The sequence below is a fragment of the Anabas testudineus genome, chromosome 15 (assembly GCF_900324465.2).
Source record: "Anabas testudineus chromosome 15, fAnaTes1.2, whole genome shotgun sequence".
NCBI classification, from domain to species: domain Eukaryota; kingdom Metazoa; phylum Chordata; class Actinopteri; order Anabantiformes; family Anabantidae; genus Anabas; species Anabas testudineus.
Window position 1 is genome coordinate 19,146,844 of NC_046624.1, and position 26,364 is coordinate 19,173,207.

The window sequence follows — 26,364 nt, forward strand, 5'->3', positions numbered from 1 at the left end:
CCACTCGGAAGCTATTAAAACACATTCTGCATCAAAGCTTGGGGTCAACTCTGTCGGCCATCTGGGGAGATTGGGCTTATCAGAAAGGCCGGTGGTTACAACGGTGCCACATTGGGCATCTCACACAGCCCAGCTGTATCCTGCTACTGATAATAGTGTGTGAGACCGGAAAGGTAACACATAAAATGCTTGCTAGCAGCATGAAAAACATGAAATACAACTATGACAGGCTGATTTCGTGACAGATAAGCATGTTGCACTACTGCTTAGACTGATTTCTGAAGAATTTATTGGGGCTATTATTTTGCCAACAGCCTTGGATGATCTAAATGAAACTGTAAATCCATGGTAACGTGTGGGTCATGCACAGCAGTTGACATTTCATGGCAATGCAGATCACCTTGAAATGGCTGGATTCTGATAACTGGGACACTGGGAGGTGTGACTGTGATTTTGCAAAAGCTAAACTGCCTACGCATTTCAATCTCATGAAGATAGTTAGCACCGAGCTCCTCTCTAGGCTCTTTAGGCTTCCCTGCAGTCTGTGGGGCCCCTAGAGTTCCTCTGCTTTTAGTGGCTCTTATTTTATTCTAAAGCCAGCAGTTTTCCTCCTACACTTGTATGTGCAGATATGATTTTTGCTCACTTGCTTTGCTCATGTGTGTTGACTTTCTTTCATACAATGACACAATGACAGCCTGACTAAACATCTCCTTTTAAGACCTTGTTATGTACAGTCTGGTGGGAGTCGGTTTGTGCAGTTGTTTGTTTCCTTCATGTACGTCAGCTGTAAGGTTGTGGGTTGTAAAGCAGCAGTTGGGGGAATACTCAGCAACAACTGCTGGTCAATAGTAACTGAATCAATGAAAATGTCTGAAACGATCACAAGATAGATTAAACAGACTGTGCTGAATAAAACACTTATCCCATCAGTGAAGCTCATGGTCACACTCTGGTCTAATCTGACCACCTGTACCCTTTGCCCACTATGAGCGGTCTCTTTTACATCACTCTCCATTGTAAAATATCTAATAAGCCAGAAATATATAAAAAAAATCCTTTCAGCCCCTGATCTTTACACTTGAGCTGCAGCTGTGAATGCAAAATAGCTGGTGCTTGTGATAAGTGAAATAACATCTCCTGACTGGTGGCACACACTTCAGGCCTATTTCCTGTGGCAGTGGTTCGGCTGAGACATGCAATGCTTAGATAAGACACGAGAACAAGACAAACAAACTCTCCATTTGTGAAGGAATTCATTCATTTCATGGATTTATGGAGAAATTATTTCACTTAATACAGTAAGATAGCAATGGAAATGAGGATCGTGCTTCACAGAAAGACAAATCTTTTTGTTTTAAATGTTTTCTGTTTCCATCACACACCATGCCGTCTTAAAATATCTCACAGAATAATGAGAATTTAAATGGCACGAGACGTGTATGCACACAGTCAGTGGAGGAGGAGAGCATCTAAAACAGAAACAGAATGGCAAATAAAAAATTACAACGACATTTGTGAGATTTCCTCATAATGTGTAGATGAAACTAATATAGTGGGTTTGGAGTAGGTTCAGTGAGAGAGATACGGTGACACAGAGAGTGGAGAGAGAGCGAGGAAATACTGCACTGATAAGATGCAGTAAATGTCTTGTTCCCATAGTACCAATAAAGAACATTTGAATTAGAAAGCAGGAGGGGAAGGAGGGGAGGAGATTTGTGCTGCGTACAGAGAATGCTGCCTTTTTGAGAGCTATTATACAATAAACAATTTTTGCATCTGAGGCAGATTTGTAGACATAAATACTAAAGACATAAAGGAAAAATACACATTGACACGAAGCTCGGCATCCTGTACATGTAACACAAAGACACGTATGCAAACATACTCCGTCGAGGCTGTGTTTATATGACTAAACTAGAAGAGTGACAGTGACAGACAGTGTATAATTGTGGACAAAGATAAAATGTTTCATGAGCAGGGTGATAAAGTGCATATTAAATTAGCCTTAGCTCTATCGATCGCTGCACTGCAGCAGAAATGGATGCCTCGCATATCAGAGAGATTCAATTATACTCATATAATCAGCTTCAATTCCTAACGGAGCGCGACTCGGATGGAAGGAAAGGAGAGGGGAGGAGAGGACAGGAGTATAGGAAGCCGGAGGGAGGGAATCATTCGATAGACTGTGTAAGGAATATTGCTACTTATAATGTGACAATAAAATTAATAGTGCAGCATGAAAATGAAAAATATCTAAAATTAGAGAATCACAAAACAATAGAAGCTCCACTACCCTAATGATATAACACTTTCTTTCTGCATCACTTCTCCTATTCATGTCCTCTCCCACCACCATTCCTGGCTTACACATTTGCTCTCCGCACCGTCCTGCTCTGCTCAGTATGCATCCCTGCACCTCCCCTCCCCGTGTTCCTCTTTTCTAAGCCTATTTCCTCTTATTACTAATTTATTAGTCATATTTATTGAAGGCGCTCAGTCTGAAGGGGGATCAATGTCTTATTTACACATTGAGACAATCTATGGACTGAGCTGCGATTAACTGGCCTATAAAACCCTTACCAATACTGCCATCAATCTGCCATCAGGGACATTGGCCTCCTGATAATGTACATCTCAATGAGAACAAAGAAAAAGAACGACTGAGCTATTGGACGCTCTGTATGGAAACACATTATATAAGGCAATTACCAAACACTGCAACATTTTATATATTTTATTTTGATGTATAACTGATTTTCTTGTATGATAACGTCATGTTTTTATCATCTTGGAGAATAGAGTTCATTTTTGCCTTGAAATATTGGCTTGTTTTTAAATTAATAAGTTGATCTGCAGTAAAGTGTTAACGACTCTTCTTTGATCAGTTATGAACTCCTGTTATAAGCCGTTCTTTGTTAGAAACATAATCCACTGGATGTGTTATGTCCTTAAGCGATCATATAAACATTTCCCCACATAAAGTGTCTGCAATTATCATAGAACAGTTACTCATTGTGCAGAACACACAGAACATTTTACTGATTACTGTACGTTTGTCTGATCCTGCAGCTGTGACACAAAATGTCTGACTGGTGAGTGAAACGATCAGTATTAATATATTAATTGTCAAACTGTCAAAACAGAATTCTGGAGAGTACATATAGTAAAGTGGAAATCATTAGCATCATTGGCCCAGTTTTTTGATTTGCTGTTTTTTACATCACTTTAAATGTGACATAATTAAAAGACAACTTGTAGCTACTGCCATCAACATGTCCAGGCTTTTTCTTTACTCTTGTTTCCATCCTTTCTTTTGGCTCTGCAACAGAATTCAATTACTCTCATACTCCCATATAATCACTTTTCATCCCCAAGGCTTGACAGTTTCCATGGTCTGACAGAAAAAAGCCTAATTACTCTCTGACCTTGACTCTCTCTCATTTTATCTCGCTCATTTTCTCTCTCATTCCCTTGCCCTCGCTCCTCCTGCACAGCCAAACTCCCTCTCACGTCTATTCCACAACATGCAACCACCTGTTCTAATGTGTGAACTCGGGACACACGGACAACATGTCCACGTTGCCACCTTTGTCAGGCGACCTCTCACCACTGCATGTGCACACACACACTGACACACAAACATGAAGTGATTTCATGGCAACAGTAGAAAAACGCTATCTCTGCCTACACAGCCTCACAATACTGGCTTTTGACTCCAGGTCTCAATTTTCTTCAATTTCATACCACATATATAGTGGAAAAAGTCTTATAGTAATTTAAGTCTTTCATGATCTCAGGGAGTATAAGAGGCTCATCTCTTCTTTTGAGACCAGGCACTCAACCTTGTTGCTCTGTTAGAACATTATGGAGGATGATGTGTGAAAGCTGAGAAAGAAAAAACAGTGCTGTCATTGCAGTCATGCTTCCTGCTTCCTGCTAATCTTCTTTTCCATGTCAAATTTAATGTCGAGTAGAAAGCTTGGTGAACGGTTGATTAGTTGTAGTGAGGAAGACGCCTTTCTTCTTCGTCATGTTGTTTGGCATTAATTCTGTGGTGAGCATGACACATATCGGAGTTTAGTTCTTTTCCTAAATTAGAAAACAATGAACAGTTGCATAAAACACAGCACGGGCTCTAGCTGTAATTGTTGAATTATATATAATATAGATATATGAAAGATTTATTTTAATTAAACTTTGTTACAGTTAGAAGTGGGCTCTCAAATAATTGCATCCAAATCTCTAGAGACGATGAATAAAGGCAAACTATCCTCTCTGATGGGCCCGCATCCATGTTTCCACAGGGGGCACAGTCAAAAGTCAGTTGGGCCTCTGATCTCACTTCAAGCACTTTGCTTCAGGACGTGTACACTTGCTTTGCTGCTCGTCTTGCATAATATTGAAAGATACGTGCCAAAGTGAGCAAAGCAGTTACTTAACACAGTATCGATGGTGGTTTTACAACCAAAGTGGCCTTCACACAATAACTGCAGATCGTTCTAAAATCCTCTGCAAATGGCCTTTTTTTTCTTTGTGAAACAGGAAAGTACTGAACGATGGCATCAAATGAAGAATATGCCGTCATGGAAATATGTAACACGATGCTCTGAAATACAACCATTTGCTCTGTATATAATAATAAGCAGCAGTAGATGGAACCAGTGTTATTATCATAAAGAAATGGAAAAACCTGTTTACTGTGAATGATCTCCACGTACACATGCTGTGACTGTGGGAATACAACACAACACCCTTCAGCAAATGTCCTGTTCTTCCCCCTGAGTGCTGAACTTGGCCAAGGTCTTTATTCTTTAATTATCTCTCTAGGAGTGACTAGCTGACCTGCTGTTAGTTTTATTTCTTACATTTTTCCTGCACACATCCACAGTCACTGTTTCTGCTGCTCTCTACTGTATTCTATACTAACATGACCTCAAGGTCAGGCTGACCCCACTGCTTTGTCTGCACATATTTACCTAGAAGAATACATATTTATAACTCCCAGGCCTGGTGTAGTTGCTGGACAATATGAGGTTCTCGCTGTGTGTGTGTGTGTGTGTGTGTGTGTGAGAGAGAGAGAAGGAAACACACCACACTCCACTGTCAAATGCTCCTGTTATTACGATATTTTCCTACCATGGTTTCTTTGAAGATAGAGTCTCAAACCACTTCCAAGCAAACTCTGGAATGGTTCATATGCTGTGCAGCCAAACACCGGGTCATACTCTGTGTATATTGCATATATTGTAGGCAGCATAGTGGCACAGTGGTCCAAACTCTCGCCTCACACAGAAGGATCCTGAGTTTGCTTTGTGAAGTTAGCATGTTGTCTCAGTGTCTCAATGGGTTTCAACCCGGTGGTGGAGTTTTCTCCCACAGTCCCAATAATTCGCCTGCATGTGTGAATGTCTGTGTCCAAGTGTAGTCCTGCTCAAGATTGAAGATTTTATTTCATTTGTATAGTCATTTAACATTCTCACTACTACTTCAACAGTCTTTAATTCTTCAAATATTATTCTCTGTTTACTCTGCGTGAAGTAATGAATACAATTATGAGGCTACTGTTCACTGGACAGTCACAACATTAGCACCACCTGGCAGTTTCAATGTTGTGCTGGAGAGAAGTCAATATGGAAAAATGTATGCTGGCCATGAACACACAGCACATTGCAGCTTGCTGTGCATTGGGCTGTGTGGCAGCTGACCAGTCAGAGTGGCCATGCTGCCCCGTGTCCACATTAAAACCACCAGGTGGTGTTATTCTCATGTAGAGTTTTAAAAAAAGGACCTTGGCAACCTTGCTCACCGTTTGTTTACTATCCATATGATCACCCGGCCACAGCACTACTTAAAGCTCTGATGTTACAATGTTTGAAAATGCTATAAAGTGTGTGCATATAGGTGAATGCATTGTTATAAAAATAAAGACGTGAAAAAGAAACTGAAAGAAGAGAAAAAATAATGAGCTCACAGCTTTTCCTGCTCCTCTGTTTCTCTGTACGTCCTATATGATCATTTTCACCTTCCCAGATTCTGAGATCATATACTATTCATTCTCTGAGGAACTTATTTATAGAAATACTATACATACACACATCACATCATCATGGTTATTCTTCCTGTCAGTTCTGCTCATGACAGTGCACGTAACTGTTATTTTGTGAGTGGCTGTGCGAGCATGTGTTTTGTTGTAACATTATTTTAGCAAACAGATGTTTATATTATCACACTGGGAGACATTAACAGCCACCCTTGTGAGCTTGCCAGTTACCATCAGCTGATTTATAACACATATCAAAGCTAATTCAACTGACTTCCGCCCCGGTACCGCTCCATCTGCAATGCTGATCGATCTGCCCTTTGTATCTCCATAAGCCAGCCTGCTGTACACTAATAGAGGAGGTATAAAGTTACTTTGTGACCTTAATAAAACCTTCACTTTGTACTTTAGTCTGCTGCTGCCTCCTGAATCAAGCAGCTCAGCAGCACGTCGACATAAAAGCAAACATCCCAACCGGCTCTGGACGTTGTAAATCTGTCCAACACACAGATCCACTTCTTCTATGATTCCTCTTTTCACATTCTGTTTGTTCTGTAGGATGGTGTGACACAAGTTGTCACACAAAAAAACAGAAAGAAAAAAGATAGGCCTCTTCTTCCTCAGCAGTGTGACACCGAGGTGAGGAAATACACGAATGGGAGAAGGAAATTATTTGTTGTGCTAAATAAGATTGGCAAGGTTACAGTTGAACTACAATAAAGAATTCAGTTGGAGCTTTTTTCAATAGCCGTGGGGAAAATGTTGCAAAGTCTTTTTTCTGTAAGGAAAAAAAATCCTGCTTTCATAAATGTGCCGAAGCCAAAGGTCATTTTGTTTCAACAATAGAATTTCTTAGCACGACATACCACAGGGTCCAGACTCGAAACACTTGAAAAAAGGTCACGAACTGTTGCAAGGTCTTAATATTTAATAACTTTTTGGAATATTCAGTAATTAGCGAGTCCCACCACTGTGCCCTTCAACAAAGCTGTAATGTTAAAGTGACTTCTTTGTTGCTCCTCATTCCCAAAACACAGCAAAGCATTAGGCTGTATTCACAGCTGATGTTGTGGTGGGTTTTGTTCTTGTTGTTTCACAGTGCAAAGCCAGCACTGCAGCTCCATTTGAGAAGGAAATGTTCTACCATAGCTTAATTTACAAATTATTCACTACAGTCCTAGTGCAGAAATACACCAGTACACAGACAGGTTGGGGATCATCAGTGCAGCTAATAAAGCCAGAAGTCTGGAGCTTGTGCTTCCTAGGATCCAGCTGGACATTTGATTGGCAACACATACTGACTCAAAACATTTCTGTACGCCGGATTTCTTATTGTTTACTCTCTTTCTGCCTCTCTGGATTTGACTTCCCCTTCGCATGTGACCACTGCTCTGGATGTTGGTTTTCCTCTCAGCCTCTTCTCCATAGACTCACCTCAGCCACGTGGATTCCACCTTTGATCAATCCCCGCTTCACTGACACCGTCTCAGGAACTCACCTCCACAGTTCCCCTGCGGTGAGCCGCCCTCAGAACGGAGCTTCAGGACCTTTGGACTCAACCTCCCACCACCACCATAACCTCGTTCCTGCCTACAACTCTCTGCTCACTTCCTGGTTCAACACCTTCATTCTCAGTGAGAATTCACCAGTGATATCTGCTTCCCCCTACCTCCTCCTAACGGTCTGTATCTCCCTAGATTACGCTGTGCTCCTGACCTGACCAGCCGACACATCACCTCCAGACCTCCCTCGTTCCTGAGTCTCTTAAAATAAACTTTGTTTTAACCAGCAGCTGTAGCTTGTCGTGTCCCTCCTTGAGCCGGGTTGTGGCAAAACCTTCACAGCCTGAATCAGTGAACAACAAATGTGTTTGCTTTTCCTCTTTTACTTTTATAAAATATACTTGCACTTTGCCACAGTCGGTTTTATGATATGCGTTTATGATTAAATGGTAATAGTGAACATTTTCACTTTACCTGACCCTTCACCACATGATCCTTGAACATGGTAACACCAGCTCCAATTTCCGAGGCCTCTAGTTTGAGGACAGTTATGTTTTAAGGTTTATTGGCAGCAGCAAAGGTCAGTTCACAGCTTTTACATGCAGCGGTATACGCAGTGCAGCTGGCACTAAAAGTGTGGGTTGTTAATGTACTAGTTAGACACTTCCTATTGTTTTATTCAGTATCTTTAGAGTTGGTCAAGTACAGTAATGATACAGATGGTGCAGTCAGTCCCGTTTGTGAGGTGTGTTTTAGAGATTTTTTAATGTACCATGTGAAGAAAACACAACTCTAGGCTTCCTTTGTGCAAACACACAGAGACACTGAATTGAACTCGGACTTGTTAAATGGTCCCAGCAGGATGTTTTCAGCAGCTGTGTCCCAATTCCATACTACATATTAATTTTATCTGGGTTTTCAGTTCGCAGTGCATTCACACTGGGAAATTGACAAAAGTAAGTAACACTAAGATGTCAGCGTGCAAACTAAGTGTGTTTAATTTTATAAAGACGAGCTATTGGAAGCCAGCGTCCCACAATTCAATGCAGGAAACCTAAATTAAAACCAATTATGGCAAAAGAACAACAGATGAATGGACTAGATTCAAAACACTTTGCTATCTGTTAGTGCAGTTCTGAATTTACACTGACGGCACTGTTTCAAAAACTGATTCATTGGGCATGTAAATTGATTTCCTGCATAGGACTTGTTAGAATAGTATATTCTAAAGATGAATCACTAATAGATACTCTGTATTGCTCAGTGTGGAACTGAGTCACTGTGTTTTGCTAGTGTTTACTAGCACGGTAATAGCATTGTGTGTGTCCAGTGGTGGTTGTGTGTGTGTGATGCTGGATTCCATCCATAGCCATGTGACCACAGCATTGAGATGGAAAGATTCCTATTTGTCCAGGCTTAGTCTAAAGCAACGTGTTGTGAAGCTGCGAGCCTGAAATAGTCTCTCCACTCCTGGCTAGGCACAAACAGCCCAGCAGTAAACCAAAAAATGAAAAATAATGGCTCCATTATTGGCTATGTTTCTGCAACACATGATTATCTTTTTATAGCCAGCAGTGTTTATGTACACACATAAACACAAACACCCACGTAGACAGTTACATTCACACCCAGACACACACACACATTCTAATAAACCATTATATGCAATACTAAACATATTATATGCAGATTAGGGAGCGCTGATTAAAAATCATATGAAATGTCTGTTTAATTTATACATTAAATTGAAACAAACGATTTCAGCACTTTTCACCATTTTCATCTGGTAATATTAATTCATAGAGTCTGCAGGTTTTACTTCTGGCTCAGTTGATTGAGCTTTCATTCACTCAAGTGAAATACAAAACAAGTTGTGACTACGCAGCGTGATTCATATTTCCTATGTATTTATTCCAACTAATTCTATGAAAGCAGTAATAAAATGTTACACGATGGTCTTTCTAAAAGCACTGCTGCTATTAATGTGTTGGAATTTAAACCATTTTAATCCATTTTATGGCTCCTACATTGTGAATAAACCATTTAATCTCAACATCACCCACACTTTGCATTTATGATATATTAACATGACCAAGCATTTTAAATTATAACGCTATATGTTCCAAACATGCAGTTTCAGTTTCATTCCACTGACTGAGCTAACCGAAGAAAGACAACTGGCAACACTGTCAATATAAATCACTACAACAGACAGTGAATTTTGAGGTACTACATATCACTGTTATGTATCTTGTCAATTTTCTAACTTGCCTTCTGGCCTAACCAACCTCAGTGGTGTTCTCACTCTCAGTGAATTAGGAAGTCTCTCTAAAGTGTTGACATGTTGGCATCTGTTAATAAATGGTTAATGACTTAGTCAGTGTTCTTATAACATGACCATTTACAGAGAGTGAGAACCCGTTAATAACATCAAGGCTTTGAGGCCTTTAATTTCATTTAGTGTGGGATTAAAAATTCATTTTTGACCTTGGAAAGAGTAGTGCACCCACACCCACACACTCTTCTTTACTCGGTAACAAGCTGACAACAGATAAATGGAGATCAGACAGACCTACAATATATCATCTCCAGACAGACGCTCGATTCCACCCATGGCCAACATGACCAAAGTTGTATAAATGATTCTGATTATATGATTATATATGATTATATGGTCAGTCACAGCCTGAAGGTACGGACTGTGTAGCTTGTGCACGGAAGGGTCATAACCAGCGTCACAGGTGGGCTCACTGCTCATCTTACCAGTAAAACCTGGCACATCCTTTGGCCTATTTGTTACCTGTAATAAAGTAATTAAGTAAACGGGTGTTTCAGTCACATGACCACATAAAAAATGATAAATTAACCTGTGATTTTAATAGGTTTGGGGTTAAAATTAATTCTATTAATTCTTGGATTAAGTAGATTTTTCCTGGAGCTTTTAATCATATTTGTTTTTACTTTACCTTACTTTAACACAAACATGTTAAAACTTTAATAATATAAACAGTAACAGAAAAGGGGATAAAAAAAGATTCAGTTGAAACACACCACCAGACCATCTCAACTGGTGGCTGCTGGCTTGACAAGTAAGATTTAATTGCCAGTAATTGGCAAAAAAAATGCCTAATAAGTCAATTACAGATGCTCCAGTTGAAGATGTCAAAATGGCCATTAGCCACGTGTCAGCATGACAATGACCTTGATCAGAGGGGCTGATTGAAATGAGAACGCATTAAATATTCATGAACACTTAACGGAGAAAGAGGTGCACAAGGGAGCTGCTATATGTAGATAATGTATGCGAGGCCTGTCCTGACTGAAGCACTATAGGTTGCATGCACTAAGTGTGTGTGTAATCAAGCTCTGCTCTGCTTCTTGTTAGTCAGTCGGGGAGACAGACATCTCAGGTCTTGGGCTGCTGCTGTCATTCCAGAGTGAAGTGCACTACAGTAAAACATAACATCAGCAGGCTGGTATGGCTCCCAGGTAGCACTGGGACTCCAGACCTGCTTGGTATTGCAGACGCAGCTTGTCTTCAGTTATTGTCTCCTTCTGTTCTCCCTCTCTGTCTCTTCCAATCTCTGCCTTTTCTCTGTTTTGCTCATTCTTCTTATCTCAGCAATCCTTTATGTAAATATATATTTTACTCTGCACCTTCCTCTTTTTTACTGTCACATTAATTTACCTCCCCCCTCTTCATGCTTGCTAAGCTTCACTGCTATGCCAAAGTTCAGTTGATGGGGAAAGATTCCCTGAGGTAGGAATGCAAAAATGCAGTTTCTTTGTGGCCGGCTCATAGCTTCCCCCATTTCTTTTTTTTTCTTATAAAAAAAAAAAAAATCAATACTATTTCTGCATGATCTCTTCCCATATTTATTCTGAGTTCTATCTTGCTGGAGAGGGCAACACAAACTCAGTCAGAGTTCTGGAGGGAAAAGTTAGTTTCATTTGCATACATTTGCATCACATTAGCACATTAAACCTGCTGACTTGAAAGGGAAGCCTTGATTAGGAACGCCACCAATTTACTGTATGTCTGTTTCCGCACTCTTCTATCTCCCATGTACTCTTACTTTCTCCTTTATGGTAGTGCACCCATCCTGTGTGGGCTTGTGTGGATTCGTGCATCGTTATGGAGAATGATGCTGGAATATCATTCAGCTGTTGATAAGCAACATACATTTCCTTCTCTAAATCTTTTCCTGCCTCTTGCTTTAGTCTCTCACCATAAGGTCACATCCAGGCCTCCGCTGACTCCTCTGGGAATCACTGACAGGTTTGACAGGGCTGTGAAACATTTGCAATTTGTAAATGTACATGTATCGGGTCTTGGAACACACCTACAAATTGCTTCTGCACATGACCAAATGTACTGCACCATTAGAGCGCCATAAAGATGAGCCGACTGTGTGGGCGTGCTCCCTCAGCTCCACTGACTGATTTCGATCACTGATTTATGTAATGCAATACATCCTGGCTGTCACTCACTCTAAGTGCACAGCAGGAAGTGAAATGAAATTATCTTTACCACCTCTTCTTTCCGTGTGTTTTATACCATGTTGTCATGAGATTAAACATTCACTTGGAGTAACATCATACAGCTTCTTTACACACACTTTATATATAGATTTTAAAACAGTGGATAGTAGCTAAAGGGCCATTTAAGAACATTTTCAAGAACTCAGAAAACATTTAGAGATATGACCTCCAAATAATTTATTTATTTTCCTAGTTATAAACAAACATGCAGCTTTATTCAGAATATAAAACTAAGTAATTACTTTTTTGATCCCTAGACCTTGCAGGTCAATTTTAGGTTAAGTATATGCAAACTCAACATGGCTAGTAAGAGCTCTGAGTATTTATGGTATATGGAATAAATATTTCAAGCTTACAATCAATGATGAAATGTGGGTAGATCTATGGCAACATGCAACGGAGATTTTCATTTGTAATAGGCCCAGAGACACCCAATTTAGGATACAGCATCATTTATAGATGAAGCAGCTTGGACACAAGCTAAAATTACATTTAACAAACGTATACTCAAAATTTAGAGGTGGAAATGTCTAGTTACTGCATGAGGACACTTTCTGTTTTATTATTTTTTTATGCTTCAAAATAAAAGTTTTTTTTTTTTCCCAGGTGGAGCTGTGAATGCATTTCTACACAATTGGCCACTGCTTTTTTTTTTTTTGTAACTCTCAAGCATTAATGCAATCCCTTCTGGAAATTCATGAACATAGTAATTAGGCTAAAAATTAAAATATTAAGTCTTATTACTATATTTTATCTGACTGCTGAAGGCTATTCTTTATCAAATTGTCTTTATCAAAACCTGCACTTGGCATTGTCAGGGTCCAATTGCTGCAGGCTGTGAGGATTATTCACAGGAAAATGTCAGTGTGATTAATGATTGTAATTTATCTAAGTATTACTATTCATAACTGCTCAATGCACCAACTCTTTAAAGCATTGCATGTCTCAATTTTCAATTGGTAAAAAACCCATGTGTATTTCTACACCTGTGTCACATGAACAGCAACAGGTTCTGCACTCATGGTTTAATTCTCATGAAGGCTTGAAGAGATTGAGACACGTTTTGTTGTAACGTTTAACGTGAACACTTGTACAGTATACAGTACACACGCTGAATATGTGCATCTTTGCAAAAGAGTCTTAACTGGATGCTCTGTGTTTTTAACCAAACCAAGTGAACTAACGCAATTGCACAACTGAACTTACTAAATCGAGTTAATAAAAACTAACAAAGATGTCAATGCCAATCAATGTGGAGCAGAGACTTAGGACATTTTGACAAAGAAATAGCAATGAGAGGATGTCTTGGAAATACAAGTAACTACAGGAAACCACAAACTAACCAGGTATGGAAATGTGCACAGTTAAAAGAAATTAATTTGAGATGGAGCATTTCCTTCACTGTCAACTGTCAATCTACAGAAGAGTCATATGGACTGAAGCTGAATGACTTTAATGCTTTGGGAAATCCCCGATGTTGTATGAAAACAAAACAAATCAAACCTACATTTAGCAAACTTTGGCTATGTACACAGTATACAGCACCCAGACTGAATCACAAGTAATCAGAGTAAAACCCACACAAAGAGGTAATGTAAGATGGAGGCTTTGTTAAGGTGAATAACTGGGTATTCATTTGATTAATTGCGCAGTAATAAAGTAAGGAAACACACTACTGTTTGAGTTTTTTCTTTCTTTTCTAAGGTTCCTATAATCAATCAGAAACAATAGGAATGATAAAATAAGATGCCTGATTGCTCAGTTTTGACTTCCTTTTACATTGCACCCAGACTCAGCAGCCAACATATCATTAAGCCTTTATTGTGTTCTAATTAAATCAGCACACTGACATCCTGACGTTTGGCCTTCATCGCTCACACTCCTCTCAGTAACCACATCACCACAGAAAGCACTCATTGCCTGTTTCCTGGTTCATCGTATTCCTTCTTCCTTGGCTCCCATAAAAGCTTCTGTTTTCTATTCCCAGGCACGCCGAGTGTTTGTCTTTGCGTCCTGGAGGGTTCACTAACTGAACAGTAACTTCTAGCCACTATATGCGGCCTCTTATTCATTTAATTTTCTCTGACCTCAAAAGCAAGCCATAGCATCAGCCTTGTTTATTACTGTCGGAGAGAAACCAGTGGATCTCCCACTGGTGTGCCATTATTATAGCACAGATGGTGATGAGAACAGAGATGGCAAGATAGAAAACAGAGAGGGAGGACGGGGTATGGAGAAAAAGCAGGAAGAGAGAATCAGTGAGTGAGAAGAAAAGAAAAGGTACTTTCCAGTTTAACCACAAGATTCTGAATGTTGGCAGAAGTATATCAGCTTAGACCAGGACCTAATTACATATGGACAGGCTGTTAGTGAGATAAAATAATCTAACGTAAACTATATTTATCAGCTAAATGTAAGCCATTTTTTAATCTAGACCCATAAAACCATGAGAGGGGAAAATGTGATTAGCTTCAGTAAACTAAAAACACAACCCTTTAGACAGTTCTCTGTCCTCTGTGATGTGTAAGCCCGCTGGCACATCAAAACACACGACCTGCCCTGTAGCTTTCTTCGGCAGATGCTGTGACTCTGATTATTAAAACGAGTCCATAGTCAGAGGAGTAGGGATACAAGGTGCCAGCACCCTCAGCAACACTGTCTTCTACTTTAGCAGCACTGTGAGTCCTTCAAAATTATGGCACATGTAGGAACAAACAACAGAAGCCAACACTCAGACACCTTAAGAGTGGACTTTAAACTCCTGATTGATGCCTTGTGATCCTCCTCCTTCCAGGCTCCTTTCATTTAATGCCTGGTTTAAACCTGAATACTCTGTCTGGAGCCTGAATTTGGTGGAAAACTTTGATCTATTCTGGAACTGACATGAACCTTTCAAACCCAACAGTCTTCAGACTAATCCACTTGTATATTCTATGTCACACCTCCCACACTCTGAGGCAGTCTGTGGAAAATACCTGTCTCAATACTGGCTTTATTAACATCAGACTCCAAAGCTGGTTTAGATTGATGATCTAATCCTTGAACCTGCAGCTGTCTCAGAGCCCACCATACCCAGCACAGCGGCCATGACACCAACTTAATTCTGAATGAGTTGCAAAAATGTGGAAAAATAAAAAAAAGCTACGTGGAATCTTTGCCAGTAGCAGAAGTGTTGTAATACAAATACAAATGGAAACTAAATCCAAGTACTTGGCTGACTCTTCTTGGTAACAGAGCCAAACATTTTCTTCTTAACAGCCGAGGTTATTAACAACCTTTTTCATTAAAAATACTGAGCAGAATCAGAGACGATGTGTCTAGTAAAACTGTGTCTCTCCCCTCAGGTCTTTTTCACCCTCTACTTCAGTAGGATGTTACTGTAATTAGCAAACTGTCAGCCAACTTTTTCAAGTTTGACTCAGCTGGTTTGAACACATTTGCTCAATTTGTCACCAGTTCCAAACCAACCATTAGTACATGTGGTTCTGGGAACAGTCCAAGATGTCTCACAGCTTGTAGAATTAGTGTGTCGCTGGATGTGCAATAACTGCATGCAAACAGGACTGAAATGTAGCTTGTTGGACCAACTAGACTCACATTTCTTTTCAACATTTTCCCCCATTAATCCCAAAGGCTGCACTAGTTCTCAGAGTCACACAGTTATGAATTTGGGTGTAGTTTCTCATCCCTCTCTCACTCTTTCACCTGCTCACCTTTTCCTAAACACACTCTTATCCAATTCAGATCCCTGTGCATGATATGAAACCATCTATAATTGACTATTGTAATGCGCTCTTCTGTGGCCTACAACAAAAGGTCTCCATCTCCAGCTGTCAGAGCATCAGATCCAGGATATTTGATCCTATTATACCTGCCCCAATGCCTTTGCAATGGCCACCAGTACAAGTGAGAGGCGATTTCAAAATCCTCTTTTTCCCCCTGCATACTGTATAAGGTCTTAAAAGGATTGGCTCCTGCGTATTTCTGCGGAGATTACTCTGTATCCTCTATAATTTTCTTTACATTCTCTTGATGCTTGTTGTTCCTTGATAAACCAAAGAGGTGTCTACTGAATTAAGGCTCTGAATACCTGTGGAAATGAGATATTGCAGCACACATGCACATTTACTTTGGCATTATGGGTTATATGGTGCAGGATGATGGGCAAAGATGACAAATTCATCCCTGAGAGCCACTGGTGTCTGTTCTGTTTCCATATGCTTTTAATCTCCTTATTTACTGGCAGCTTAGATGTGTTGTTGCTGCTGTGTTTTCAATTTCATGCATGCTTCTTGTTAATTGGCTTGTCGTTGTGTGTATGAGCAGGGAAGGTGAAGCTATGTATTCCACTGCAGACACACTTTGCACCTGTGAGACCCAAGTCAATCTGGTGGTGCTCATCCATGGCTGAATGCTTTGAAAAAGCCAGAGGCTGCCCAGGAAAGGAAAGACTGGAGTCCAGAGGGACCGGAAGCAGGATGTAGAAGATTGTGAGCAAGGGAAGGAGGATTGGAAGAAGTGGTTTGTCTGCTGCCCAAACTCAGTTGCTTGTTGTAACACATTATTATTTTTTATGACCACTGATTTGTATCTACTCTAACACAATGCTCTAGTTCTTGAGATGTACAAACCACAAATTGACAGTGATTCATTTGATCCTTTTTATTCTTTGACTTAAAAAATACTTTAATTACTTGTGGTAGGTTTGTTGAAAATAATTTATCTTTACAAGACTTCCATTCACGTTCCTTTTTGTCACTTAAAATAGCTGAAGGGCAACATGCAGAAACACTACATCAATGCCTTGCTATTTTTATATCATTATACTTGTCTTTTATAGCGGTGTAGCTCTTTCTCCTTCTTTCAGTTTATTTCTGAAAAAAAAAAAAAAACTCTCTCCTCTACGTCTTGCCACACAGTCTGGTCCAACATCTTGCAACACACAAGCTGTGCCAGGGTTTGTGCGTGTATCGTCTGTCTCTGCCCTCTAGAGAGTTTCTGTGTCAGACCCTGGTCTCATTGGCAAAGGCTTTGCAAGGATATCTTCCAAGTCTCTGCTACCGCCACCTGCCAGGTGAGATTACCCATCTATCGCTCTGGAATGGCCTCTCAACAGAGGGCAATGAGATGGGATTAGCTTCCCTTTGTTGCTAACTAGACTCAGGGAAACCCTTTCTGACCAGTTGCTCCAGCACAGGAAAACAAACAACAAACCAGAAATTGGAATCACATGCAGGCACTGGGAGAACATCTCAACTCTAAACAGAAAAGCCTCAACCAGCCAGCAAGTTTGAAGCCAGAATCTTCTCTCTGTAAGGCAACAGATGTAGAGTAAACACTGCACCCCCCTGCACCACCTCACTAAAACCACTGAAAGGAGAGAGAAGAGAGAAATGACTGTAAGAGTATAAAGAATAGCAAAGGTTCTTCATCTCCTTGCTGTTTAAACAGACTATTTAAAATTGTTGTAATTACATAAAAATTATCATTAGAGTTTTTGTTCCCTTTGGGAAAATCCAGCTGCTGATAGTTGAAAAAGTATTATTATTAAATTCAGCATCTCATACAGTACTGTCATGACTGAATGCCTTGGCCTCCTTCCATGTTCTGAAAATATTATCTTAGCACACTGACTGATTTACTGGTTAGCTGAACACTAATGATTGAATGCCTGACTATGTTGCCCAAAGCAGTGAGTACTTGTGTGTGAATGTTCGCGTACTTGTGTCGTTGTGTGTGTTACAACGAGCAGTCCTTATGACTCACATTGAATCCCTCCCCTCTCTGCTTCTGTCCCTGTGGGTTAACAAACACAACCACTGCACACCAACAACGCTAAACAGAGCTCCTGGGGACAATCTTGTGCATGTTTTACAACTCGTTGGGAATGCCACTTGATACTTGAGTTATAGCTTCATGAAGAAAATGAGTCTGCAAAGGATCAAGTTTTATCACACAAATAAAAATGATTAATTCAGTGACAAATAATGCCACAAACTGGTTCAATTTATCCCCATTAAACGTCCAGATTGATCAAACGTTTACGTGATTAGTCTCAATTTGTTGTGAACACAAAGTGAGTCAGATTACACGCTGATCCTGTGCCTGGGGTGAAATGTGTTACTCTTTCCTTGATAAGAATAAATTATTGTCTGCCAAGATGTCAAATAAAGCACAACACATCTTTTTTTTTTTTAAATGTGAATTTTGGTAACATTTATTCACATTAGAGTCTCCACAAGTTCATCAATTCACAAAATATTCACACGGAAGTTGTCAAATAATCATTAGTTAAACTCCAGGTTCCTAAGTATAAAATGTTACCTGTGCAAACTATAAATGTTGGTTTAAGTACTAAACACTTTATTTATGAGCACCCCAGCTGTTATTCACACGTTGTATGATGGTCCATTATCTTTCCTTTAGAAACAGGTTTAAGCTGTAAAGATCAACTTGAGACACATTTCTTTCCTCTGTACCTCAACACGTGCATTAGCATGCACAGACACCGTGTTCAAGGCCATCCCAGCGTACATCGCAAACCTTCGCTCTCTAACAGCTTCGCTGGTCCACAGATTACGTTGCCATGGCAATGGATGCACGCAGGGGAGGAGGGCAGCAGCCCTCCCTCCTCTCAGATTCCTCGTCCGCCTACACTTTAGTCTTTCTCTCTTGGTATCTCTGTTTTCAGCCTCTCCTATCCTGCTTTCCCTGAGCTCTTTCAACTATCGGCGCTTTTATGAAATAAAATAGAAAGCTACAAACTGTTTGTGCTGTTGTGTACAGTTGACTTTTGACTGGGTTATACATTCTATTATATACCGAAAACTACAGGAGACAGACTAAAGTGGTCGCCTCTTTCAGAGCATTCACCTATAAAACTAGTTCCTACAGTAAAATTATTTCTCAAACATGATGTAAACACTGTTTGAGAAGCAAGTCTAGACCAACACATCTTATATTACTCTCATGATCATGTTATTTTCTGTGCCTCACCGAACCGGACTCAATGGGCTATATGCTCGTGGAATCGTACGCACTTGTATGCAGACACCTAACACAGTCTGTGTATGACAGTAGATTTAAAAAGTCAATACACCCATAAAAGGTTGTAGGCCCATATGGAATAAATGAGATTAGTGACTGTGCTGCATGCAAGGGGATTTTATAGCAAGGAGTTTACTGTTTGTGTGTTTGGCTTCACAAAATTCCTCAGCAGAAAAATTTCTGTCAGGTTTTCCTCTACTAATCAGGTTTTGTGTAAATCCACTGTGTGCATCTATATATGTCATGAAGTGTGTTTGCATCACTGCATCTCATGTGTTAATCTTTCTCAATTTAGCTGAAACACACCCCTCATTATCATGCACACACACATGCGCACACACACACAGATGTATATTCTTGGCCCAGGGGAGGGAAAACAGGCTTTTTGAAAAACAGGTCGGGTGGAAGTCCTGCGGTAAGAATTTTGGAAGAAGTTGTTCTGGGACTTAATTAGTAAAGGGCCTCAGATTTGATCAGGCTAAGTGCCCATGAGCTTTATTCTCAAATCTGGGACAACACAGCCAGCCACACACACACACACACAGACACACACACACACTCTCTCTCTCTTTCTTATGTATAGTATCAGTGTGCAGAAAGAGCAGGTCAGATAGACATCAGTCAGCAGCAAACAGAGAACTAAAGGAACGCACCTTTAGTTCATCACTACTGTAACTACAAGTCTGCAGGGTTTGTCCAAAACCATCACAGGCAACGAATGAGTGCACCACAGTTTTTGCTATTTGATGCTGAAGAATTAAGAGCAGGAGGAAGAACAAATATTAAACGTAGATGGAGCAGAGGAAAGGAAAGACGAGGAGGAATTTAAACAGCAAGATCACTTACTTGCAGTGCTTGTGAGGCCCACTGAGCGTCTCAATGACAAAGCATTCACCCCCATTTAGGCAGTAGGCCAGGTCCTTCTCATGACAGGGTTTGAAATGCTCTGAGTGCAGGGGAGGGACAGTTGGAGATGCTGTAGGACAAAAAAAGAATCCTGTTAGTCAGTCCTCCACAAAACTAACACACTTCACTGTATTTGCTTTTTCACTTATAAATCATCAAATCATTCTGAACTGCAGCAGGAAAAAGCAAGTCAATTTTCCAGCAGAGGCCATTTACCTTCCAACTAAGCAGCCATAACAAGAGCCTGTCAGTGCCTCATAATACACTGCAAATAGTGGATAATACCAACACACTATTGTTTGTTTAGACCGTGCAATGTCACCAGCGAAAGATAGATGGAGGATGGGTAATAATCTGTCCTGCTGTGATTGATACTCCAGTCACAGTGTGCTATTGGAGACCCTAACTTCTCCCAGTGATTTATCAGAACATACATGGCTGATTGTGGACATGACACACATCTGAGGCAATCTGCTCAATGCACCTTAAAGCTGGCCTTATAATTAAAATGAATAAGTGAAGCTTAAGTAGCTGAAGCTGAAGTATGGTCATGCTAAAAATGGCTCAATTAAAGGCATTCTAGGCATTTTTGTGCTTGATCAGGATAATTTATAAAACAAAAGTCAGATGTGGGGGAAAAATCTGCACCACAGATATTTATATTAGTGCCACATCAGGCAGATGACTGTTTCTTTTGTGCTTACAAATAAAAAATGAGTGTGCTATGAACTCTCATTAGCCAAATTTCATGAATGTAGCTGCATGAACAGCGATGAGCCAGAATGTTACGCTACAGTGATTAAAGATCTGTTCTGTTCACAGGATGCTGCTATTACCTCTAGTATACTGATTACTGTATTAGGCCATCCTGTAATGGTGTAAGATTTATCCAAGTGAACTGAAGATTTCTCAGTCTAGACAAAGAGAGATTAATGACAAGCTGGGTTTGGGAGGAATGTGGAGGATGTGAGGAAAAAAAGCAAGTGATTTCAGTCTGGTCTGTAATAAGCAGTATGAGGTACTGAGGTACAGTACGTGTGCACGATGGCTGCTGACTGGACTCTTTAACAATCCTTAGTAATTGGCAGGTGAGGGACAGCTAACTGTGTGAGAGGACCAACTATTCAGGAGTTGGATCAGTGATTCAACTGGGTTATATTTGGTTGATGTTGGCAGGTTGGATTTGATGACAACTGTTAGTCTCTAAAGAGCTGTTTAGTCAATTCAACTTTTGAATTGTATACAGTCCTTTTCAGCCTGTCAAAACAGTTTTCTTCCATGGCTTTAGATTCTACTACAGTACATGCTAGATACTACGCATGGAGGTCTGAAGAAGATATGTTACTGCTGCATTAGGAAAGATGTGGGATGCTGGACCTTGACTCATACTAGCAACAAAAAAATCAGCTCTTCCTGCTTCATTAAGTGTGTAACAGGTGGACATGTAGTGATTCTGCCTTAATGGGAGTGTAGAGTTTGAATCTTGTCACACAATAATCAAACTGAAACCAGATTTCTCCCTATTCCTGAACACTACCACACCCATAACAGACAGAAGAACGTGTAACTTGCCTATAAAATAAAACAATATTATGGAAATTCAGCTTCCACATGAATACACAATGCTACCTTTAACTGGGACATCACCTCAGTCTTTCTGAAGTTACTCTGCTGTATGGTTTTACAAGGACATAATGTCATTCACTTCATTTAAAAAATACATTTTCCCATTAACTACACCTGCCAACTAGAAAAAAAAGCATAATAGAGGGAATTTGTAATTTAACAATGCCACTCCGTTTGTCCTGTCATGCTTTGTTTGTCTGGCGGTGTCAAACATTGTGCACACAGAGACACTCAGACGCAGGCCAGAATCACAAAGCACTGCCACGTCTTCCTTAGCACTTGCTCTGCAACACTACTAGATTTTTTCCAAACACAAAGGATATCCCTCCAGACATGATTTCATGCTTGGACTGGGCTGCACTGTTTTCTTAGTCCTGGCGATAAGTGACAGAAGCACCATTTGTCGTCGTCGCTCTTTGTTTTTTGTTGAGTTGTCACAATGCACTGTAGGTTGTTTAGCTTAACACTCGTCACCCGTCAGCTCAGACGCTGCACACACTCAAAGCATTGTGCCACTTAAAAATGGAGTGCTAGAGTCAACTATAAAAAAAATAGAAAGAAAGAAAAATCTATGCAGTTGGCTGAAAGTATCACTGCAAGTTTGAAAACATTGCACACAAGGCAGACGTCAATCACTGCAGAAGAAAACAGACCAATTTATTCCTCCAACCCAAAAAAAATAAACAAAAAAAAAAAAGAGAGAAAAACCACAAGGATCAATAAACTATCGGGTGCTGGATAACACAGCCCTTCACTTCAACCCTGTTGGAGAGAATGAACAAGAAAGTTGATGATTGTCACCTCTGCAGTTAGGTAACACTCGATTATAGTTGAGAAAAGCAGCAGCCAATTATCCTACTTAACAATTTCTTACTCAATAATTTAATAAAAAAAAAGTCAATCAGAGGTCTTTGAACTTCCAACAGTGCTATTGATGTCTTCAGAAGCCACTCAAAGAGACAAATATGCTAAATAGATCAACACTGAGATGAGTCCAATCACTATCGAGTGCAGGTGATGCAGTATTCATGATTTCATTATTGCGCTTCCATTTTATAATCCCAGATCAGCAGAAGAATAAACATGGAATGAATTTCAGCATTTACAAACAGCGTGTAACTGTTTCATGCAAAACGGGTTTTCATACTACTGTCATAAATTGCACAACCAAATATTTTTCAAACAAAATCTGAATATTTACCCAGGTAATTGTGTCCTGTATGTTTGATTTAAAACCGATAATGGTCAAGAAACCAAAAAAAAAAAAAAAAGGAATCCACACCGTCATTCTATAGACCTGCAAAATAAACTGCAACTGCACACTACTGTTACAAGACAGGAACACCAGATCATACCTACACATCAGATTGTTAATTGCCCCAAGACAAAATAACAAGTAAAGCCATAATCAACTTAACAACAGGTTGGGGTTTTATGCACGCTAACACCACCTTACCAGGCAACTGAAAACACAGCATTTGCTGATTAGTTTTCCCAACATAACTCTGAATTATCAGTAATACTCATCATGCAATTAGCAGTTTTGTAAAAGAATCGTACTCAATGCTGCCACCTTGTGAGTAAATCTAGGTTAGATTTAAACATGGTGAAGGTTAGGGAATGATTGTTGAGAGTTACCTACAACTGATGCCATGTGATGTCTAGTAGCAACTTTTACTTTCTGTAATAGTAGAGCTCCACTCTCTACGTCTTCAACATGTGCTTGTTGAACTCTGAAACAAACTAAAGAAGCTTTCTAAACTAATCTTTTCTTGTGCTTTTGTTTCTCCAGACAATTTAAATAAATTAATGTTTTAAAATGCTTAATGTAGAAATTCTGCATTTGGTCTGTTAAAATGTCAGAATGGAACATTTTCAGATTGTTGTAAATTAAAACACGAAGCTTTCCTTTGCTGACATTGCAGTCTTTACTAAATTAATTAACTTCAAAGGGCCAGTTCAGCAAAACATGCTTCGGTATTATTCAAGTCATATTTTATCAGAAGCTACAAATTACCGACAAATCACCGATTAGGTATTATGTGGTGAACGTGTTGCGTTGATCACGGCTGAATACAGTTAAGAAAACACAATGTGTTTATTATTTTGCATCATTTCTTTATTCTTTAATCTCTTTCTTCCCCGTACATGCATGTGTACCACTACACAGATTGTTTGTGGGGGTTAAACTGTGACATTCTCGTGTTAAGCCCTTTAATGGCGTCCTTCACGGATGACATTCTTCCAGAGATGCAGACCTATGAGGCAGTCATTGAGCCAGCTAGCCAGTCAGGAGGCCATGCTAATTGATAGCAAAGATCTCTGGCTGACAAGTCCTAGCCTGCCTTATTATTGATTGGCCCTCAGAGCAGGAATAAAGACCAGAGGCCGGGGACTAGAGAAGATTGTTTACAAGCAAAAAGTCCTGGTGTTTTCTGGTGTAGAAAGAAGGCGTCTTAGCTGAATCCGGTTGTGATGTACAAACATGTACTGTAAGTAACAGGGTCATTTAACCCAGATAAAGAGGCAGAACTGACTTTAACAGGACTTTATCAACAGATTATTTTAATTGATTAATACTAGATTTACAATCATTGGACAGAAACAAACAAAAGATGCTGTAATGAAACGTACACTGTTGTGAGTGAACAGGGGTTAGATATGATGTGATAACACAGTCAGATCAACCTCAGTAGTAGCTGACTTTGCCTGACAGTACACGTAACGTGGAGCATGTTGGTGGCTGTAGCAATTAAACGTGGCTGATTGGAGTAAAATCTTCTCCCTGATTAACTTACTGATCTGCTACATGGGTGCTCTCCCACTGTAATCTGGATTTGAGGAAGTGTGAGAAAGTAATGAACACTTGATGGAGGTAATTGAGGAGACAAATGATTTCTATGAAATTATTGGTTGTGACATATCTCCTTGCAGCTTCATATCCTTAATCTCGTTGTACGATGTTGCAATGACAATAAAGTTTATCTTTCTTTCTTTCTGATGTGGTCATTTAATGGATCCTCTGATCTGGCTCCTGGATTATCGATGACTAAAATCTTACATGTTTGTCTGTTACCAATGCATTACATAAGGCAGACAGCTGACTTATGACTTGACTTCATCAGTGAAGTTTTGCAGAATGATGTGTGAACAGTCAAGTATGAGAGAAAAAATAAAAACCTCCACTGTCGATGTGTTTCTAGCAGTGGCAGCAATCTGTGCCTGTGGTGTCATAATTGAAACTGTGAAGTTTATATTTAGATTATTGTGTTCATGCTCCACGTTTAAAGCAGGCAAGATAATTTATTTATTTAATGCCTGCGATGTGGCTTAATTGGCAGCTCACAGTGTGAGTCATCTGATGGTGCATACCGAGGCCATTTACCAACAAACCATCTGAAAGATGTGAGAAAAAATATAAACTCATGCATGAAGCCTCAGTGGTTCCATTCCTCAGACAGATGTTTTATCCAGAGAATCACTCTCACCCTTTTCCTTCCAGACATAAAATTATTACTAGACAGTTTTACAGTCGATAAGATTATATAGTGTGTACTGTATCTCTAGAGTTAAAGCTTTGTTAAAAATTTATCTCAACTGAAAAAATCCATTAAATGAATACACCCCCCCCGCCCAAACTTTGTCCTCATGTACTTACTCCATGACAGACAGATGATTCATCAAAAGTTACTTTCTCAAGTTTAAATTGCCATAAAATTGAATGTTTAGGTACAAGAGGAGGTAACATTTTACTTGAAAAGACTGACCTGGATTTTACCTCTTAGGGGCCACTGTGCTGGAAAGGAACAGTGCTGCAGGGGAGAAGAATTTGAATGTGGGTACCTAAGGTGGACTTGACTTCTGCTGCCATCACTCTGCATTAGAAAGTGAGCTGCTAGAAAAGCCCCACGGTCTTGCTTGGCAATTATACATCCTGTTCCTAGTTAGCTTCCTCTAGGGTTAAGTTACACATTTCAGGCATGAAACTGTTGAAACTAAATAAAAACAATGAAATCAGGACTGTTTTGTCTTGCGCTGTGACTACATTCTACTGTAAGAGCAACTCATTCAGATGCTGTCCGAACATCAGCTACTGCAACTTACTCCAACTTATTCTGTCTGTACAGTTTTATTTTTCTAACAGCATCATGATGAAATGTAGCCAGGCAGGTTGCCCCATAGTCCTATAAACAATAAATCCCATGTGACTGGTGTGGGGGGGGCAAAACCATGTTTGATGTTGGGTCAGACTGGTTTGACTGCTATTATTTCATCATTCTGGTAAAAATAAATGAACAAAAACATGTGATCCATCCTCAAACCTCAGGTAAATGTATGGGACTTAGTTAGTGATGAGTTAGATTTGCTTACTAACAAAGCAAATAATTATATAATGGTTGTAGAAGTCTCCTCTCTTTTCATGAGGGGTGACTCTGTTCTCAGCAAACACAGATAGAAAAGCAAACCCTAAAGCATATTTCCTTAGCGTTTAAAGAAATCTACAAGCTTTTATCATGGCTGCCAGTTAGATACTTCTGGGTCAATTCACTCTCTTTGGAGCCTTTCTAATCAAAAAGGACTTGAACACACCTCAGGCATGCTCAGCAAACAATCCTTGTGTAAACAAAGGTCAGAAAACACATATTCCTTCTCTGCTGGTGCATCACTTTCATATCCTACTTTGCCTTGATTTTCTCT

General features: G+C 39.8%; 1 protein-coding gene across 1 annotated transcript in view; it reads right to left on the minus strand.

The window, feature by feature from the left end:
- The window catches only part of LOC113159489 (pro-neuregulin-3, membrane-bound isoform), a 253,411-nt gene that overhangs the window by 79,982 nt on the left and 147,065 nt on the right, over nt 1–26,364 (minus strand). The window contains 1 exon segment of the mRNA XM_026356211.1: nt 19,981–20,110. Coding sequence (XP_026211996.1) covers nt 19,981–20,110 — 130 coding nt within the window.